The 22,621-nt window shown below is 40.2% G+C and overlaps 2 protein-coding genes across 11 annotated transcripts in view; one reads left to right on the top strand and one right to left on the bottom strand.

The window, feature by feature from the left end:
* Positions 1-22,621, bottom strand: part of LOC106082975 (sodium/calcium exchanger 1) — a 577,326-nt gene that overhangs the window by 122,026 nt on the left and 432,679 nt on the right. The gene's annotated exons all lie outside the window — the stretch shown is intronic.
* Positions 5,000-6,742, top strand: LOC106082960 (alkaline phosphatase). The gene is made up of 2 exons (XM_013245730.2): positions 5,000-6,263; positions 6,324-6,742. The coding sequence occupies exons 1-2, from the start codon at positions 5,025-5,027 to the stop codon at positions 6,669-6,671; spliced, it is 1,587 nt and encodes a 528-aa protein (XP_013101184.2). The 5' UTR covers positions 5,000-5,024; the 3' UTR covers positions 6,672-6,742.

The raw sequence follows: 22,621 nt of genomic DNA, 5'->3' as shown, positions 1-22,621 counted from the left end.
TCCTCATCGCCACCAACGTCGGACACTAGCAGTTGGGTGAAATGTTCTTTCCATATCCTCAGCATGTGATCTGTGTCAGTTACCAGATTTCCTTCTTTGTCACTGCAGGAGGATGTGCCTGCACCAAAGCCATCGGTTTGATGTTTAATTCTTTGGTAGAATTTCCGGACTTCATTCTGACACCTGTACATCTCAATTCGCTCGCACTCACGTCTTTCCATTTCCTTTTTCTTTCTGCGGAATAGACGTTTCTCCTCTCTCCTTTTCTCCCGATACCTCTCCTTCATCTGGCGCGTTGCTACTGATTGCAGAGTTGCTCTGTATGCCGCATTCTTGGCTTCAGTAGCATGTCGACACTCTTGGTCGTACCATGGGTTTCTTAGGGGAGGCTTTCGGTACGGACTTCGCGGCATTTGCCATGGAGTGGGCAATAGTTTGCCATTGCGCCATTATATCATCGAAGTTGGGTCAGTCGAGTGGAGTATGCCGCTGCCATTTGTTGTGTTTGCAACTTTTCAATGTCCAGCTTGCGTGCAGTATCAGATCGTACTTTCCTCGCCATGTTCAAATAGGTGCGAACCCTTGCTGCCACAAGGTAGTGATCCGAATCTGTATTCGGTCCACGGATCGATCGTACATCTAACACGCTAGATGAATGCCTTCCATCTATCACAACGTGATCAATTTGATTCCTCGTATTTTGATCGGGTGACAGCCATGTGGCTTTGTGAATATGTTGAAATCTGGTGCTTCTAACTACCATGTTTTTTGACGCGGCGAAATCTATCAGCCTCCACCCATTACTGGACGTTATCTCGTGTAGGCTTAAATCTCCGACTGTTGGAACAAAAATGTCTTTCTTCCCTATCTTCGCATTAAAATCTTCCAGAACGATTTTAATATCATGAGCGGGGCAGTGGTCATATTCTTTCTATAGGCGCTCTTAGAAAATATCCTTGGTCTGCTCGTCCTTGCCTTTCGTCGGGGCATGGGCACAAATAAGGCTGATGTTGAAGAATTTGGCTTTTAGGCGTATATTGGCTAGCCTTTCATCCACCGGAGCAAAACTGGAGACTAGGTGTTTCAGTCTTCGACTAACCACAAATCCACAGCCAAATTTATGCCTTGTGTTATGACAGCTATGGTACAGCACCGTTTGGTGTTGTAGTGACGCCATTTCCAGTCCATCGCATTTCCTGTAAGGCGGTTAAATCTGCCTTGAATTTATCTAATACATCCGCCAGCGCGTATACTGCACCTTCTCTATAAAGAGTGCGGACATTCCAGGTGCAGATTCGCAAACTATGGTCCTTTTTTTGTTTGCGTGGGTTGTCAACGTTGGGGGGGGGGGGGGGGGGGTCCGTTTTAACTATTTCTTTGTTTCTCTTAGTAGTTCTCATAGTTTTACGGGGCGGGTTACAGGCCCAGTGCCCCAACTGCATGGGATTTGTGGGATTGCACATGTATCTCTCGTTGTGGCGAGCCGCTTGCTCCAGGATCCAAAGATCGCCTCCAGCCGCCCCTAACCTGGGAACAGATGCTGATGTTAGCCATTGGTTATTTAAAGGCACCAATATCTCGCCTTGTCATCTCGAGTATCATTGGCACCCAGTATTTAATTAAGAGCCAGTGCCACCTGCCTCCTCACTGAGAGTCTCCTCTCGAAAATCGCTGACTGCCCGCGGCCGTATTAGCAGCTACTCCGCATAAAAACGAAGCTTTCCACCATCCGCAATCTTTGGATATGCCCGGTAGCTTTCAGCTAAGCTTTCCGTGGTAACTATGGACACCCCACAAGTCGGAGCTCAAGTTCCAGCCTGTGTGATGGTCATAGTTATCCCGTGTCGGCCCGTGGATATGATATCTAAATTTAGCACCAAATTTCTGGGGTTTGACCCTACCCCTAAAGTCCAACTACTTCAAAAATCCCCCCCCACCAAATTCCATGAAACTGAAGATTGAAAGGCATTCGGGCACCCCAATTAACCACCCAAAACGAACCAGAAGGCCGATTGGGATTGATTATCTTACCATACTTCACATGACTCATGAATTTATAGAATCAGACTATGGCAAAACTTTGGAATTGCAATTTGTTCGCAACTACTTCTTATAATGATGCTCATAAAACTCACGCCACCACACCACGCACAACTGTTTTTCGGTTTTGATTTATGATCGTTTGATTATAGGCGAAAATAAAATAATTTATTATTAATTATGGAAGCCAAAGTCGTAGAAGACGCATGCACTTGGAAAACCACTTCCAGCTATGATTTAAATCATCAGCTAAAACAAACTTCATAGACATGGACAGATATGGACAGACATTTTATTGATTAAATGGTTTAAGAAATACAATTTCGATATTCAAGCCAAAAACAAAGAAAATCGTTTAGGGAAAAATTATGAAGTATTTTAAGAACCTATGGAATAGTAGGCAAACGTCATTTATAGTAGCCAACCAAAATAAAAAAAGTCAATCTTATCGTTTTATCACCCCAAAAATCAAGCAACTAAGTTGAGGATGTTTTATGATACTTGCACATTGCTATTGGAAATACGACGAAATTTTGTTTTCTTTAGATTTGTTATCAATTATTGCTTAACTGACGACTTGGCTATGAACAAAAATAATGCCGTAGTTCTGGTAGAAACATTTTATAAATATATTATACGAGGGCTGCTATATAAGTTTCTAGCCTTGGCAGCACCAAGTGTTCAATCTGACATTTCCAGGTTCAATCTGACATTTCCATTGAAAAGTTATATATTTCCAAGCAAAGCCGTACTCAGAACGTTTTGACATCATTTGTATTGACTGACAGCGGCTTAAAAAAAATTAATTTGACAACAAGTAAAAGCGTGCTAAGTTCGGCCGGGCCGAATCTTATATACCCTCCACCATGGATCGCATTTGTCGAATTCTTTTCCCGGCATCTCTTCTTAGGCAAAAAAGGATATAAGAAAAGATTTGCTCTGCTATTAGAGCGATATCAAGACATGGTCTGGTTTGGACCACATTTTAATTATATGTTGGAGACCTGTGTAAAATGTCAACCAATTCGAATAAGAATTGCGCTCCTTGGGGGCTCAAGAAGTAAAATAGAGAGATCGATTTATATGACAACTGTATCGGGCTATAGACCGATTCAGACCATATTAAACACGTATGCAACGCATGTAATAATTGCGACCTCTAGAGGCTCAAGGAGTCAAGATCCCAGATCGGTTTATATGGCAGCTATATCAGGTTATGAACCGATTTAAACCTTATTTGACACAATTGTTGAAAGTAAGAATAAAATACGTCATGCAAAATTTCAGCCAAATCGGATAGGAATTGCGCCCTCTAGAAGCTCAAGAACTCAAGTCCCCAGATCTGTTTATATGACAGCTATAACAGGTTATGAACCGATTTGAATCATACTTGGCACAGTTGTTGGATATCATAACAAAACAAGTCGTGCAAAATTTCATTCAAATCGGATAAGAATTGCGCCCTCTAGAGGCTCAAGAAGTCAAGACCCAAGATCGGTTTATATGACAGCTATATCAAAATGTGGACCGATATGGCCCATTTACAATACCAACTGACCTACACTAATAAGAAGTATTTGTGCAAAATTTTATGCGGCTAGATTTACTCCTTCGGAAGTTGGCGTGCTTTCGACAGACAGACGGACGGACGGACGGACAGACGGACGGACAGGCGGACGGACGGACGGACGGACGGACGGACAGACGGACGGACAGACGGACGGACGGACAGACGGATGGACGGACAGACGGACGGACGGACAGACGGACGGACGGACAGACGGAATGACGAATTTAGTATACCCCCCATCCTATGGTGGTGGGTATAAAAAATGGACTTAACTGGTGAACGGCCTTTTTACCATAGAACCATGATGCCGTACATGAACTTGTAATATCAGATTGTCATGTGACATACCATGAGATAGAGCCATCCTTGGGCATTTCTTCCGCCAGCATACATTCGATATTGCATGAGCACTTTGCCATAAAAAAGGTTGGTTCTCGTTGAATTCCGCGCGAAAAAAGGATTCTTTCGATTAGTATGAAGAAATGTTGAAAAATAAGATATGTCGCCACAGGTGGCCAACCGTGGATCTGCGTGGCCTACGAGCCTGAAACAAAACAACAATCAACAGATGGGTCTTCGAAAAGCGGTCAAATCCTACGAAAGTTGTTCGGCCCCAAAAAACCGCTCAAAAAGGACATGTTTACAGATTGGGGCCACCGCAGCACAGAGGTTAGCATGTCCGCCTATGACGCTGAACGCCTAGGTTCGAATCCTGGTGAGACCATCAGAAAAAATTTTAAGCGGTGGTTTTCCCCTCCTAATACTGGCATCATTTGTGAGGTACTATGCCATGTAAAACTTCTCTCCAAAGAGGTGTCGCACTGCGGTATGCCGTTCGGACTCGGCTATAGAAAGGAGGCCTCTTATCATTGAGCTCAAACTTGAATCGGACTGCACTCATTGATATCCGAGAAGTTTGCCCATGTTCATTAGTGGAATATTCATCAGAAGAAACATTTTTCAGCTGTGGTGTGTGGTGTCCCTCTAAAATGTTCTAATTTTTTTGCCACGGCTATTATCGGACTTAAATAATATTGGAAAAGTGTCTTGTCCTCAAATAGTGTCAAATTGTTCCTTTTGTTTCAAATCGATTAAGCTAATATCCCCTTTTCCCCCTACTTCACCACTGTGCGACAATCTTTCATAACTTGGAAAAAAAACTATTCCGCTGATGGTTCATGGAAATGGTGTACATCCCAATAACAATTCCATCGCTAAACGATTGATTAATTTGACCCTCCATATCTCTACAACGATAACCATAGCTAATCAATAACTTTACTGGTTAATCTAATCAATCGAAGGGTTGGGATTTTATTTTATGATCCCTTTAGATTTTCATACGCCTTTTGTTCGATAACTTCTACGATTTTCCAAAAGAAATCAGTTGATCTTAGAGCGATTGAAAGTTAACATGTGGTCTTGCCGTGGGAGTAAAATTGCTGTAGGCATTGCTGCTCTCCTGATTTTGATACCATACTCAGGAGCATTGCCCAAATGTGATCGCAATGATGAGGACTGTAGGGATCGTTTAATGCATCCTGAAACGCCGGAACCAAGGGAGACCATAAAACCCGTTTTGGAGGGTGAGGAATCAAATGAGTATTGGATTAACATAGGCAAGGATTTCATAGCGAAAAAATTGGCAACACCTTTCAATGAGAAAAAGGCCAAGAATGTGATTATGTTCTTGGGTGATGGTATGGGTTTGACCACTGTAGCTGCGGCGCGCAATTTATTGGGTGGCGAGGAGAAGCAACTGTCCTTCAACGACTTCCCCTATACCGGTTTGTCCAAGACCTATTCGGTGGATAAAATTGTATCGGATTCAGCATGCACTGCTACAGCCTATTTGTGTGGAGTCAAGGCCCAGGAGGGCACCATAGGGCTTAACGGTGATGTGGAATATGGCAGCTGCGAGAAGGGTAAGGATCGCAATACTTGGGTGTACTCCATAGGCAAATGGGCCCAAGATGCTGGCAAAAGCACTGGTGTTGTGACCACCACTCGCATAACTCATGCCTCGCCCTCGGGTGTATATGCCCATATAGCCCATCGTGATTGGGAAAATGATGAGGAAATCACCGAGGCCTGTGGCTCTGACTCTGGCCTAGAGGATATAGCCTATCAACTTATCAATGGTGAGGTGGGTAGTAAATTGGATTTTGTTATGGGTGGTGGCAAGAAACATTTCATCGATTCCCAATTGTATGAGAATGGCAAACGTGGCGATGGCCTTGATTTGATACAACAATTCAAAGACCAAGAAGGTTCCCGCAATCTCTATGTGGAGACTCGTGACGAGCTTATGTCGGCCAATTTGGCAAACTTTGATCGTGTGTTTGGCCTATATCAGGATGATCATATGCTGTACCATTTGGAAACCAACGAGTCCACCAATCAACCCACTTTGGAAGAAATGACACGCAAGGCCATCGAATTTTTGTCACGCAATGATGAAGGCTATTTTATATTCATTGAGGGTGGACGCATTGATTTGGCCCATCATCAGAATTATGCCCGCATGGCCTTGGATGAGACTGTGGAATTTTCCAAAGCCATAACCGCCGCCAAGGAGATGACCAATGAGGAGGATACTCTAATAGTGGTGACTGCGGATCATTCGCATGCCTTTAGCTACAACGGATATCCGGTGAGTTGAGGAAAAGTATTGCATTTTTTTGGGAATGTTTAATAAGAGAATTTGTTTTAGTATCGCCACAGCGACATCTTTGGCACTGCCCCGGCCAATGGCAATGACGGTAAACCCTCAATGAGTGTTAGTTATGCCAGTGGACCCAGTTATGAGCGCTTCTTCAATGTCGAGAAAGCAGAACGTGAGGACCCCACCTCCTTCATCACCGGAGATCGTTATGATCGTTTCCCCGCTGCTTGGCCTTTGGAGGATGAAACCCATGGCGGTGAAGATGTGGGTGTATATGCTTCTGGTCCTTGGGCTCATCTCTTTACAGGGGTATATGAGCAAAACACCATCCCCCACCTGATGGGCTATGCCTCCTGTTTGGGAAGTGGCTTGCAAATGTGCAATCAAAAGAAATAATTGAAGTTAAGTTGCGAGTGGTAATTTAAGTTGAAAGAAGCAGTATTAAAATACTTTAAATTGATTATAAAATAAAAGTTAACTATTGAAAGGATAAGAAAAAAAAAAAATAAAAAATGTTTTATTCACGTTTTTTTTTTTGTATTACTTTAGGAAATTTTGTTAACATTTTCTATGGTACATTTTTTAAACATTTGTGCAATGTAAAACTTTTCTCCAAAGAGGTGTCGCACTGCGGAACTCCATTCGGATTCAGCTATAAAAAGGAGGCCCTTTATCATTAAGCTTAAACTTGAATCGGACTGCACTCATTGATATGTGAGAAGTTTGCCCCTGGTCCTTAGTGGAATGTTCATGGGCAAAATTTTCATTTTTATACCCTCCACCATGGGATGCGGGTATACGAATTTCGTCATTCTGTTTGTGCGTCTAAGACCCCATAAAGTATATATATTCTTGATCGTCGTGACATTTTAAGTCGAACTAGCCATGTCCGTCCGTCTGTCCGTCCGTCTGTCCGCCCGTCTGTCCGTCCGTCTGTCCGTCCGCCTGTCAGTCAAAAGCACGCTAACTTTTGAAGGAGTAGAGCTAGCCGCTTGAAAAATTGCACAAATATTTCTTATTAGTGTAGGTCGCTTGGGACCACATCGGTCCATAACCTGATATAACTGCCTTATAAACCGATCTTGGGTCTTGACTTCTTGAGCCTTTAGAGGGCGCAATTCTCGTCCGATTTGACTGAAATTTTGCACATAGTGTTTTGATATCACTTCCAAAAGCTTTGCTATGTGTGATTCAAATCGGTTCATAACCTGATATATCTGCCATATAAACCGTGCTGGGATCTTGACTTCTTCAGCCTCTAGAGGGCGCAATTGTCATCCGATTTGGCACAAATTTTGAACAACGGCTTCTCTCATGACCTTCAACATACATGGCAAATATGGTCTGAATCGATCAATAACTTGATACAGCTCCCATATAAACCTATCTCCTGATTTTGCTTCTTGAGCCCCTACAAGGCGCAATTCTTATCCGAATGAACTGAAATATCGCACAATGACTTCTACAATGTTCAGCATTCATTTATGGCCCAAATCGGACTATAACTTGATATAGCTCCAATAGCACAACTATTCTTATTCAATATTCTTTGTTTGCCTAAGAAGAGATAGTGCGCATAGAACTCGACAAATGCGATCCATGGTGGAGGGTATATAAGATTCGGCCGGGCAGAACTTTGCACGCTCTTACTTGTTAGTCTCTAATACCTTTCATTTGATACCCACTTTGTGCCTATTGGCCCACTTTTGATTATGGATGGTATTTTCGGGGTATGGGGGAGCGTCCTTTCCCATCCAATATCGAAAAATTATATAACCTATGTTTTCTTCCACAAAAACCTACACAATCTGTGAAAATTTTAAGGAAATCGGTTCAGCGGTTTTGATTCTACGGAACAAACAAACAAATTGAGTCTCATATAGTTATGATGGGTCATATGTCCAGTTGGGGTTTTTTTGGGGGGGTTGCAGGACCCCCTATACTTCGATTTAATTTTGTATGCCAGATTTGTAATCTACTCCCAAATACCTTTCATTTGAGCCCCATATTGATATGGACGTTCAATTTGCCGTTTACGTTTAGAAGTTTTGGGGTTAGGGCGACTTCCTGTGTACTTGGACCCAATTTTTAATAACATATTCACATTCCACTTTTCAATACCTTTCATTTGAATTCCATATTGTCCTTAGCGGTCCACTTTTGATTTTGGTTGGTGTTTTTGGCGTAACTGGGGCCCTTTTCCAATATCAATCACTTGGACCTTATTTTTTTCATGTCATATTTGTATTCTATTCCCGAATACCCTTCATTTGAGTCATATCTTGATATGTATGTCCAATACGTCTGTTTGGGGGAGTTTTGGGTTTAGGCGACCACTTGGGTACTTGAACCCAATTTTTAATACCATATTCCTATTCTACTCTCCAATACCTTTCATTTGATACCCATATTGTCCCTATCGGTCCACTTTGATTTTTGGGGTAACGGGGGAGGGTCCGTCCGCCCCTTCCAATATCAACAAATTATTATGACCATATTCGTAATCTACGCCCGAGTACCTATTATTCGAGTCACATATTATCATTATCGTAAAATAAACCTATTTTGGGGGGTTTTGGGGTGGGGCGCCCCCTCCCCCCCCCAAGTACTTGGGCACAATTTTTAATATGAAATTCGTACTCTACACTTGAATACCTTTCAATTTTCAATATTTCTCCAGTGAGCTTCACATGTTCGACTTCCTAAAGACAATTTCTTATTTATTCTGTGCAAACGCTCACCTGCCTAGCTAATTGTAGACATAATACGAAACGTGTTTAATTAAATATCCTTCGAATAAATTTTAAATTAAATAATAAAAAAATAAACCAAATTACCGGCTTCCTTTTAGATTTTATGTTAATGAAATTATTACCAGCCTTGCCACAAAACTAATTTCCTGTCCGAGAAACAACAACATCCAAAGGTCTTGCCTAAAATGTCCTCTCACGCAAGCACACACTAGCACGCATATGGGGGAAGAGAGTTTTTTTTTATTTTTAAACACATACACACATAACTGGTAGGAAATTTCATAATTAAATACTGCCTCTCTCATCCCTTTTTCCATACCTCTTTTGTTGCTTACGGTATACATTTAAAAAAATTGTTGTCCATTAATGTTTACCGTAAGAGTTCATTCGTCCATTCGTATATTCAGCTCTGCGAGCGTCTGAATGTCTAATGGTCTGCTGGCTAAGTGTTCATCACCCAAATGGACATGGCATGCATTTGAGCCAATTATATTTTGAAAGTGGCACAGCATTGACTTTAAACAGCATTTAAGAGCGATTTTTTAACAGAGAGTTAGTGAGCCCAGTAAACGCAAAGGGCAATTTTGTAAATTAAAATTAGAAAAAAATGTGTGTTTAAAATGAGTTCGCATGCAATGCACCGGAAACGGAAGTATTGAATAACTAAAAATAAGCATCTCAGTGGAATTGAGGCAAGGCAAAATGCATTAGAGGTAGGACGAAAATTAAATATGGCATATCGTTTTAGTAGCACTTTAAAATTGGTAAAGGTATACACAAATATAGAAAATTTTTTCGTTGGTACACTCAAAGGAAAAAAATAAAATAAATTTTCTTTAAAGAAAAGCTTTAGTAAAATTTTCTTTAAACACAAAAATTTTTCCTTAGGAAAAATCTCTCAAAAGACTAAATTTTAGTAAAATTTTCCCTAAAGACTACATTTTAGTAAAATTTTCCCTAAGGACCACCTTTTAGTAAAATTTTTTCTTAGGACAAAATTTAGGTCAATTTTTTTTTAAAGACAAACATTTTCTTTAAGTACAAAATTTTAGTACAATTTCTCTCAAAACAAAATTTAGTAAAATTTTCACCAAAGACAAATTTTTGTAAATTTTTTTCTAAAGATGAAACTAAAGCAAAATTTTCTTTTAAAACAAAATCTTAGTAAAATAATGTCCAAAGAAAAATTGAATTCATTTTGTTGTTAGTTTGTTGTTGAAACGCAAAAAACGGAAAAATTTAAGTAAAATTTTCTCTTTAAAATAGTTTTAGTAAAGTTTTCTTTAAACACAAATTTTTTCCTTAGGAAAAATCTCTCTAAAGACTTAATTGTAGTAAATTTTCCCTAAAGAAAATTTTCCATAACGACAAATTTTCAGTCAAATTTTCTCTAAGAACAAAATTTAAGTAAAATTTTCTCTAAAAACAAAACCTTAGTAAAATTTTTTTCTAAAAACTAATTTTAGTAAAATTTTCACCAAAGACAAATTTTTATAATTTTGTTTCTGAAGAAAAAATAAATATATTCTCTATGTTGTAAAAATATTGTCTTAAGAAAAATTGAAGTCATTTTGTTGTTGGTTTGTTGTTGAAGCGCAAAGAACGGAAAAATTTAAGTAAAATTTTTCCTAAAGAAAAGATTTAGTAAATTTTTTTTTAAGACAAAATTTTAATAAAATTTTTGCTTTAGGGAAAATCTCTATGAAGACTTTAAAGACAAAATTTTAGTAAACTTTTTTCTTTAGGGAAAATCTCTCTGAAGATTTTATTTAAGTAAAATTTTCCTAAAGACTACATTTAAGTAAAATTTTCCTTAACGACAAATTTTTAGTCAAATTTTCTCCAAGGACAAAATTTTAGTAAAATTTTTTGCAAAGACAAAAATTTGCTCTAAAAACAAAAATGAAAAAATTTTCTCTAAAAACAAATTTGGGTAAATTTTTCACCAATGGCATAATTTTAGGCACATTTGCTCTCAAGAAAATATGTTAGTAAAATTTCCTCTTAAGACAAAATTTTAGTAAAATTTTGCCTAAAGAAAAAATTTAAGTCATGTTGTTTTTAGTTAGGACTAAAGAAGGGTAAAAAACGGAAATCTTTTATTAAAATATTCACTAAAGAAAAGTTTAGGTAATATTTTCTTTTCTAAATTTTTTTCTTAAGGAAAAATCTCTCTTAAGACTTTCAAGACAAAATTTTAGTAAATTGTTTAGTGAAAATCCCTCTAAAGACTAAATTTTAGTAACATTTTCCCTTAAGACTACATTTTAGTAAAATTTTCTGGAAACCAAAACCTTAGTAAAATTTTCTCTAAGGACACACTTTTTCTCTAAAAAGAATATTAAGTAAAACTTCCACCAAAGACAAAACTTTAGGAATAATTGCTCTTAAGAAAAAATGTTAGTAAAAATTTTCTTTTAAGACAAGCTTTTAGTAAAATTTTCTCTTAAGTCAAATATTTAGTAAAATTTTCTCAAAAGACAAAATTTAAGTAAATTTTTTATAAAGATAACACCAAAGGCGACATTTTAGGAATACTTGGTCTCAAAAATTGTTTGCTAAATTGTAGTAAAATTTTCTTTAACGACAAATTTTTAGTAAAATTTTCGAAAAAAAAAAACAAAACCTTAGTAAAATTTTCTCTATGGACAAAATAGTAGTAAAAATTTTGCTAAGGACAAACATTTTCTCTAAAAACAAAGCTAATATTTAGGAATACTTGTTTCAAGAAAAAATGTTAGTAAAATTTTCTCTTAAGACCAGTAAAATTTTCTATTAAACAAAATTTTCTCAAAAGAAAAAAATTTAAGTAAAATTTGTTCTTAAGAAAACATTTTAGTAAAATTTTCTCTGAAAACAAAAGTTCAGCAATTTTGAAGACAAAATTTTAGTAAAATCTTTTCAATAATCAAAATTTAGTAAAATTATCTCTAAAGACAACATAAAAGTAAAAATTTTTTAACGGCATTTTTAGTAAAATTTTCTTAAAAGAAAAAATTTTAGCTAAATTTCTCTAAAGACAACATTAAGTAAAATTTTCTATAAAGACTAAATTTTTGTAAATTTTTTTCCGATAACAAAATTTATGTAAAATTTTCTTTGAAGGCAAGAGTTTAGTTAAAATTTCTCTGTACACAAAACTGAAGTAAAAAATTTTCTAAAGACAAAGTCTTAGAGAATTTCTCTTAGGACAAGATTTCAGAACAATTTTTTCTAAAAACAAAATTTTCTCTCAAACAAACCCTTCGTAAAATTTTTTCTAAACACAAAATTTTAGTAAAAATTTGTCCTTGTCTAAAGACAAAAGTTTGCCAAAACTTTCTCTAAAGACAAAACTTTAGTAACATGTTCTTTAAAAAGATAATCTTAGTAAATTTAAACAAAATTTAAGAACATTGTTTTCTGAAAACAACATTTTAGTATAATTTTCATTAAACATAAAATTTAAGTAAAATGTTCTTTTAAGGCAAAATTAAATTAAACAAAATTTTTGTAAAATTTTCTCTGAAAACAAAATTTAAGTAAAACTTGTTGTGAAACAAAATTTTAGTAAAATTTTCACTAAAGATAAAAACTTAGTAAAATTTTCTCAAAAAACAAAATCTTAGTACAATTTTCTCTAAAAACAAAGCCTAAGTAAAAATTTCTCTTAAGATAAAATTTGGCTTTTTTTAAGATAAAATTTAATTGGAATTTTCTCTTATGACAAAATTATAGTAAAATTTTTTCTTAGACCAAATTTCAATGAAGTTTTAAAAAGTTGAGTTTTTGTTATAGAATTTTTATTTTTCAATTTTTTTTATTATTGACTCCCCTTTCACTTTCCACTGGAAATAACTGTCACCATATTTTCTGTTTCTTGTTGACTGCCCTTAATACACCATGTGCCATTTTATAAAATGCTCCCATATCCATTGCTAATATATGCAGGCCAGGTTGAAATCCATTCCATTTCAATGCAGAGGTAATGGCATAAATTTGTGATGCATATGAAGTACGTGCAACATATGCTGCACACACGCCACGCTCATCTCTATGCTGGGGCTTTTATGAGCCACGAGCATGCAGGCTAAATTAAAAACAAGAAAAACTTAAATATTGCCAATGCGAGGTCAAATATTGCAAAACTGCAGCCAAAGAGTGGAGGTGCTAGACCATCACAACCACCAGCCACCCACCACCAACCACCACCACATGCCATATACAAAATGGATATATGTGTGGTTGGTACGTGTTCAAAGCAAATTACCTCTAAGGCAGCCAATCATTATTAAGGTCTTCTATTGGCCAAATTGGAATTACAAATAATTATTTGAGGTGTTCGACGTTTACAAACACAACACCGCTGCTTACCAATTATCCTAATGAAGAAATATTACCACAATTTGGGTTAATGCAAAATTCTATTAAATTTGTATTTTCCCCCACCCCCAATTATTTTGCGATAGGATCTAAAGAAAAGGCAACTCGTGTTTAAAATTATAAGCCACAAATTGGAATTTTAAAAAAGCCACTCCACCAACCTAAAACCCCCATCATTTGGAGTTTACTAGGATGTAGGAGTAAAGGCAAACATATCCTTAAAACCCATTATGACAAAGGATGTGGGACGCAAGACAATGTTGTGGCAGGGAAATTCACACAAAAACAGTAAGAAAACATTCAGCCCTCACACATAAAATTGGGGTTGTGTTTAAAGAACCTCAATTGGTGGGCCACATTCGTTGTTATTTTTCTTGGAATTGAAACTCGTCTTTGTTGGTAGTTGCACGAAAGTGGCAGTGGTCACTTACACGTCCTGCCTGAACAACATGCAGGACTACTACAACAGATCCTTTTATACCCCAAAGGCTGACATGAAAAGAGTAGTGGCACAGTGGCAACGCCAACTACTACTTCAAAAGAGTATGCATACACACACACACAGCCAAACACACACATGAATACCATTTGTGTTAGCTGTGACCTAAAAAAAGTCTAAAATAGATATGAAATCTTAGATACAAAACACAAAGGACCATGACAGACATTGACACAAGTGTTCATTCACAAACTATTTGCTTAAATATAAGCGAACAAATAAGAAAGAAAAAGAGTTGAAAGGAGTGCTAAATTGCATATGCTCTCAATTTCTCAAACAAAGCAAGTTGTTTGTGGGAATAGGGCAATTTGGATAAAGCAATGACCTGAACATCGAAATAGTTTGAACAAGTAAAAGGGCATAAAGTTCGGCCGACCTGAACTATGGACGCCCAATGCATAGCCTTCAATAGGGAAGTCCGATATAGTCCGTCTTCAAATTTAACCTTTCTATGGACAAAAAAGAAGAAACTATGCAAGGTTTTAGCCAAACACCTCTTTTCTTAAAGACTGTAGCGGTGTTGAATAGGGTACTACATATTTTGATATCCGAAGGGGGGAGGGCGGACCCTCCCCCATACCCCAATTTTCAAAAAAAGCCAGATCTCGGAGATGCCTGCACCGATTTTTGTACGCTACCTTATGGTACCCCAAAAACACGAAATTAGTTTAAAATTTTTGAGTCCAATAACCTGGGGGGACGCCCCATCCCAAAACCCACCAGGGCGGACATATTTACCGATTGGGACAATATGGGTATCAAATGAAAAATATTTAAGAGTAGAGTACCAAAGTAATATACAAATTTCGCCCAAAGTGTTCGGAAGGGTCCACCCCACCCAAAAACCCCCCAACTGGACTCTTTCACCGCTTTGGGCAATATGGGTATCAAAGGAAAGGCATTTTAAAGTAGAGTACAAATCCGTCATTAAAATTTATCCCTTGGTGTTTGAAGGGCCTCCCCACCCCCAAAACCCTTCCCGCTCGGACATGTTTACCGATTGGGACAATATGGGTATCAAACGAAAAGTATTTAAGAGTAGAGTACGAACTTGATATACAAATACCCCCTAAAGTTTTCGGGGGTCCCTCACCCCCAAAAAGCACCCCAACAGGGCTCTTTCACCGCTTTGGGCAATATGGGTATCAAATGAAAGGTATTTAAAAGTAGAGTAAAAATCTGACATAGAAAATTAATCCTTGGTGTTTGAGAGGCATCCCCACCCCTCAAATCTGAACGAGACCCCCTTGCCCTCAATATCTTGATAGCCTCGTTACAAATTCTTGACCTAATGGGGCTCTAACAAAATTGTACTCTAGCACGATGTTGATATTACTTCAGGTCCGCACCTTTAACCTATGGCAATTGAGACTCAAATTAAAGAAATTTGAGAGTAGAGCACAATGCTGATATTTTTTCAGGGCTAAGTACGGGCAAATGCTGGCAACATTTGTGAGATACTATGCCATGTATAACTTCTCTCCAACGAGGTGTCGCACTGCATCACGCCGTTCGAACTGGGCTATAGACGTTCGCCCCTTTTCCTTAGTAATGTTCATGGCCAAAATTTGTTGTTTGTTTGTAAGTACGTGGGTGGCCGCCCCATCCTGCATACCCCTCAAAATGGACATATTTGTGGATTATGGCAAAAAGAGGCTCAAATCAGTATCTGTTTCTTGGCCAAGTGTTTCAAGGACGCCTCACCTTATAAACTCCCCCTTAACCACATATATATATACCGACTATAGCAATATTTAGCTCCTATGTGATTTTCGGGAGTTGAGTATAAATCTGATACCCACTTTTGAGCCCAAGAGTTTGGCTACTCAAATCCACCACCAAATCCAAGAGAATGAAATAGATCTAAAATCCAAACTTTAATGGGCGGACCCTCCCCTTATCCTATTTCCAAACACGCCAGATCTCGAAGATGGGTGGGATGTCAAGGGGGCCGCCCCAACTCCAAAGCCACCAGCCAAATGGAATATAAACCAATAATGACAATATGGGACTCAAATGAAAGGAATTTGAGACCAGAGCACGAATTTGTATATGGGGATGCGGCTCACCTCCAAAAACAGCCCCATACTGACCATATTTACCGACTATAGCAACACAAGGCTCCAATGAAAGTTATTTGGGAGAAGAGCACCAATATAACATCCATATTGGCTCGGAATATCTGAAAGGGCGTACCAGCACCCCCAAACAGGACTTATTTCCTGCCAGGGCCTGTATAGGGCTCAACTAAAGAGAGTGAAAGAAGGCGCTGCGAAGCGGGCCCTGCCCAGCTAGTCTTATATATGAAATTCAATTTGTGTTTGTTTGTTTGCTCCGTATAGACTCAAAAACGGTTGAACCGATTACCTTGAAATTTTCACAGATTGTGTAGGTTGGTATGGAAGGAAACATAGGCTACATAATTTTTTGTTAATGGGGGGGGGGGGGGGCGTACCCTCCCCCTTATCCCAAAAGTACTACCCAAAAATAAAAGTGGACCGATCAAAACAATATGGGACTCAAATGAAAGGTATAGTACGAATTTCATAATAAAAGTTGGGTCCAAGTACCTGGGGAGGGGGGGGGGGGGGGTCGCCTCAGCCCCAAACCCCCCATAAAATAGGTTTATTTGACAACCACGTCAATATGGGACTCAAATGAAAGGTATTCGGGAGTAGATTACGAATATGGTCAGGAAGTAAGAACAGACTTTATAATTTATTGATAACGGAAGGGGGCGGACCCTCCACCGTTACCCCAATAACACCATCCAAAATCAAAAGTGGATCGATAAGGACAATATGGGTATCAAATGAATAGTATGCGGGAGTAGATAAGGAATCTAGCATACAAATTTATGTCGAAGTATAGGGGTCACCTCACCCCCACAAATATGCCCAAAATGGCCCCAATAGCCAATCACGGATATATGGGACTCGGTTTGTTTGTTCCGTATAGACTGAAAAACGGCACAACCGATTTTCTCGAAATTTTTCGGTATCGGAAGGGGGGGACGGACCATCCCCCTTATGCCAAAAACATCACCCAAAATCAAAAGGGGACCTAACGGGACAATATAGGTATCAAATGAAAGGTATTGGAGAGCAGAATACGCATATGGTATTCAAATTTGAGTCTAAGTACCCATCGGGCCGACCCAACCCCAAAACTTCCCCAAACAGACATATTGGACGTTCATTTCAATATGGGGCTCAAATGATAGGTATTCGGGAGTAGCTTTCGAGTCGGGCATACAAAATCAGATCGAAGTATGGGGGGTCACGCCACCCCTTAAAAACGCAATTGGACCCATTAGGACTATATGATAATTGGCTGAACCGATTTTCTTAAAATTTTCATAGATTGTGTACATTTGTCTGGAGGGAAACATAGGCTATATGATATTTAGATATCGGGTGGAGGCGGACCCTCCCCCTTACCCCAAGAACGTCAAGTGGTCTGATGGGCACAATAAGGGTATCAAATGCAAGGTATTGAAGACCAGAAAACGAATATGCTATTAAAATATGGGTCGAAATACCCAGCGGGCCGCCAAACCCCAAACCCCAACCCAGAAACTCCTCTAAATAGATATATTCGACGTTCCTATCAATATGGGACTCAAATGAAAAGTATTAGGCAGTAGATTACAAATATGGCATACAACATTAGGTCTAAGTAATGGGAGGTCGCCCACCCCCAAAATACCCCCAAATGGGCATATTAGCTGACCATGATTACATGGGACTGAAAGGAAAGATGTTAGGGAGTAGATTACGAATATGACATTAAAATTTGCATTCAAGTCTAGATGGCGCTTTTCCTCCTAAAGATACGTCAAATGGGTTATGTGACCCATTATGACAATATGAGACTCAAATGGAAGGTATGTGAGGGTAGAAAACGAATTTGATATCCAATTTTGAAGCCAGGTGTTTTGGGGTACGCCCTAAAGCACCCCCTAAGCTGAACTTCATTTCCGTTGGGAATAAAGAACGAATTTGATATCTATTTTCAGTGTAAAGTGCCGTTGGCCGCCCCAGCCTCAAAAATCCTCCAAACGGTTCATGTTTACCGGCCATGGCAATATGGGGCTCAAATCAAAAGGGATTTGAAAGTGCAGCATGAATTTGATATCCATATTTGAGTCGAAATGTCTGAGGTGCCATCCCTCCCCTAATGAGAACATTACCCTAAGGAAGAACATTACCACTAGAAACCGAGAAGGGGCAAATTCTCACACATCAAAGAGTGTTTTCCGATACAAGTTTAAACTCAATGATAAGGGACCTTTTTTATAGCCGACTCCGAACAGCGTCCCGCAGTGCGACACTTCTTTGGGGGCTTTAATGCGCATAACATTTCATGGCATTCTCCCCTAGGTAACGACCAGCGTGGCATAGCTTTGGCAGAGCAGATTGAAGGCTCACGTTTTGCACGGTGAACGAGGAGGTGCAGTAGCTCGCCAGACATTTCCATTGCATCCCCAGATCTCTACAAGTTAAAACTCAATTATAAGGGACCTTTTTTATAGCCGCGTCCGAACGTCGTCCCGCAGTGCGACACTTTTTTGGGGAAAATTTTTTAAATGACCATGCATGGCATTTTGCCTCGCAAATATCGCCAACATTAAGAGGGGATAAACACCGCTTTACCCGATGTTCTCGCCAGTATTCGAACGCGTTCTGCGTCATAGGCTACAATGGCACGAATTCGATATCCGCATTCAGGGCGAAGTGTCCCCATCCTAAAAAGATTTTGGAGAGTTATAGAAGGCGCAGCGGAGCGGGCCCGGTTCCGCTAGTATAGTTATAAGACTGAGTGCATTTTTGTATGGCTCATGCATGAATGTAGGGCTCATTGTTAAGTTTGTCTTAATCATTTCATAGCGAAGCGATTATGAACCTCCAATGAAGCCACTGTCTTGTTTGTAGAAGACAACGATGTGTTAACATCCGCATACTGCCACACAAAAACCAACGCTGAATCCACCACCTTATACACATTTTCTAATTTCCACAAATAAAAACAGAACATGTGTATCTATGTTGGATTTATTCTCAATGTTTGTATCTATGTAAAAGCTTTACATTGAAAATAAAATCAAATTCTAAGAAAAAAACAAAATGGAAAGGAGAGCAGAAAACAAGTAAAAGCGTGCTAAGTTCGTCCCGGTCGAATCTTGGAAACCCACCACCATAGATTCTGTTAAAAACATATGCAAACTAAATTTAGACGACTGGTCAGCAGGGGCTTTTGAAGAAGACACCTGGTTCGAGTCTTAAGGACTAGGCAGAACCTATTCTTTCATCGCATGCCTATAATTTGCATAGACCATCGGCCTTCGCCGGCAAACCAACACGCTGTTTAAGAGGTTGGAATATTACAAGACGTATCGCTTTTAGGGTTATTGAGAGAGATGCCAAAGATCCTAAGACTCTCACAAAGAGGGAGTGAGACTCCCTCAATTGGGCTCGGGAATTCGCTGCACAGGCTAACCCAAAGACTACATGTCTAGATTCGAAAACTGCACCGCAGTCAGCCAAGAGGATGCGATCACGTGGAGGGCATCCCATGCCTAAAAGAACTAGGGCGAATAACAACGATCTGGATGGTTCAATGATAGGAACTAGAAGGCATCTTCCTTCTTCTGTTCTTGTGGTATCACAATGGACGAAAACGTCTATGTGAATCTGATGGCAGACTGCCACTTAAACCTTACCTCAACTAAGGGCTCAAGAAGTCAAATCGGAAGAACGGTTTATATGGAAGCTATATCTAAATCTAAACCGATATGGCCTATTTGCAATCCCCAATGACCTACAGTGTACGTGTTCGTCCTGTTTTCGTCATGGGAGAGGCACATCCCGGAGTGCCTTCTTCGCACGCTTCTGGTACGTGCCGGGATTGAAAAGAACTCTGAACCCTGGTTCTGTTCGGTTTCCCAGAGCCGCCTACATCATCAATCGGTGGTCGATGATGTAGGCGCAACTCCCAACCTCTCCCGTGCGGCAATATACGTCACTGCAACATCCCAGCCCCAATATTGCAAGGCCAATGCCGGGAAATGTATCATTTTTGCAGCTGAATTGCATCGGTTTCCGTGGCAAGAACGACGAGATTATGGACGTAGGGATCGCTCAAGGAATGGAGGTGGAGGATTGGCCTTCGTGATTTACCTGCTTGCCTGTTCATTGGGATAGCAGTCAGATCCGGTACTGCCGAGATAGCACTATACAACGTATTCATACCGCCGGTTGGTAGCTGTGTGCCACTTAATGGCCAAGTTTACAACCCCGACATAATTGAGTTACTATCTGACCATAATCGTCCTATTCTAGGGGACTTTAATGCGCATCACATTTCATGGCATTCTCCCCTAGGTAACGACCAGCGTGGCATAGCTTTGGCAGAGCAGATTGAAGGCTCCACGTTTTGCATGGTGAATGAGTGTGCCCCCACTAGGATTACGAGGAGGTGCAGCAGCTCGCCAGAAATTTCCATTGCATCCCCTGACCTCCTTAGTGAGTATCCTGGAAAGCCGTCATTTCACCTCCCCATAATTCTCAACATCGAACGACCACCCGACTTCATAACCTCTGAGCGCCGGACTTTTATCAATCAGAAAAAGGCCGATTGGGCTAGCTTCAGAGAATATAAAAATCGCCGTCTCAGTGAACTACCACCCCCCTCGGATGTGCTAGTTGCCGAGAGGAAATTCCGAGACACATTAACGCAGCAGCCGCTCGCTTTATACCAGCCGGTCTAATACCCCAAGTGCGGCTCAATTTCTCGCCGCAGGCAGTGATACTCGTAGACGAGCGTAATGGGGTTCACTATACGAACCCCAATAATCCTAAAATCGGCGAGCTGAATTTAAAAATAAACAGGGTAGTCAATGAATAGAGGCGGAATTTGTTGTCGGAACACTTGGAGCAATGTAACTTAGGCACCGATTTAGGCAAGCTGTGGTCTACTGTTAAGGCCAGGTTGTTCCATCGTCAATTTATTGTGCATGCCGAGAAAGACAGGGCAAGGAGGAGAGCCATTCGCCGTATCCGTGGACTCCGAGCCGATTGATAGCCGTCACTATTTACCGTGGGCGAAGATACGAATGTCATCCGTGGCGCCAAATCATCTAAGGCGTTGGGCCCCGACGGAATCTCTACACTGAAGCTGAAAAATTTGGATTTACCTGAAGTTGAGTGCCTTACCACTGTCCTCAACCTGTCATTGAACACTCTTATAGTTTCCGATGTCTGGAAAATGGGCAGAGTGATCCCGCTACTGAAGCCCAAGTAAGGGGAAATCGTACAGACTGATCTCCCTTCTCTCACCAGTAGCAAAGACGCGTGAGGTAATACTCTTCCTGAGCCTCGTAGGAGAATTTCAATTCGCCGAGCATCAACATGGATTTCGAAGACTGCGTAGAACAACAACAGCTTTACATGCCATCACCGCACACATTTGCCGTGGCTTCAATCAGCCCAGGCCAAGTGATCGGATTGTTCTCGTGGCACTGGACCAATCGAAGGCATTCGAAACGGTCAGTCATGCCAAACTATTTGAGGACATCGCCAACACGTCCCTCCAGCCAGGCCTGAAATGTTGGGTCGCGATTTGTGGAGTTTAGGGATAAGAAGTCAAAGCACCGAAGAGTGAAAAAGGGAGTTCCCCAAGGTGGGGTGATATCTCCGGCACTGTTTAAGCTCTACCTATCCTTCATTCTACCCCCTCCAGACGGCATAGAGATCGTATCATATGCGGATTATTAAATTGAAATTGATGGTCGACGGAGTGACAATTCCGACCATCAAGTGTCGCAAAATACTTGGCGTCATATTTGACAGCTCTTACGAATTCTCCACACATGCCATAGCGATTTGATGATTTGGTGATGGTCGACGGAGTGACAATTCCGACCAACAGGTGTCCCAAATTTTTGACAAATATTTGACAGCTCTTACACATTCTCCCCACAAGCCACAGATATTTGCGATAAAGTCAAAAGTAAAAAAACAAGGTCCTCAAGTCACTTGCCGGCAGCACTTGGGGTGCAGACAAAGAAACCTTGTTGACCACGTACAAAGCAATTGGCCGATCTGTGGTAAGTTATGCAGCACCAGTGTGGTCTCGTCAGCTCTGTGAATATTCAGAACTGTCACAATGCCGCCCTCCGAACTGCGACGGGCCGTCTCCTCTGCTCTCATGTGGACCACTTTCATTAGAAGACAAAGATTCTAGCAGTGCGAAGACATAACCCAAATCATCGACCATCCAAATCATCACCTTGTGGATACCCACCGCCAAGAAGCCTTACGGTAGATCTACATGATCTAGAGCGTGAGGTTCAGCGCTACAAGAGAGAACCTCTAGATCAAGTGGCATATCAAGCGGGTCTAGACAACATTCATGCAGACACTGTATCAGATGCGGTAAATGGCTACCGGGTAAATGTAGTTCATGGAGAACGACCGCCTGCCATTGCACCTGAGGAAATTGACCACCCCTGGCAAACCAGAATAGTTCTGGCTCAATTACGTTCCGGTAAATGCAGCCGCCTCAACTTCTACAGAGCAAGGATTGATGCCGACGTGCAAGATGTATGTGCCAATTCTGACCATGGACCACACGACACACGCCACACGCCACCTGTTTAACTGCCCAGCCAAACCCACTCGACTCAGACCCAGATTGCTCTGGACACACCCCAACTTAGTCGCAGATTTCCT

This window comes from Stomoxys calcitrans, chromosome 2 (assembly GCF_963082655.1).
Source record: "Stomoxys calcitrans chromosome 2, idStoCalc2.1, whole genome shotgun sequence".
In the NCBI taxonomy this organism is placed as follows: Eukaryota; Metazoa; Arthropoda; class Insecta; order Diptera; family Muscidae; genus Stomoxys; species Stomoxys calcitrans.
Note: the sequence above shows the minus strand (reverse complement) of the source record. Positions and strands in the feature narration are given on the sequence as shown.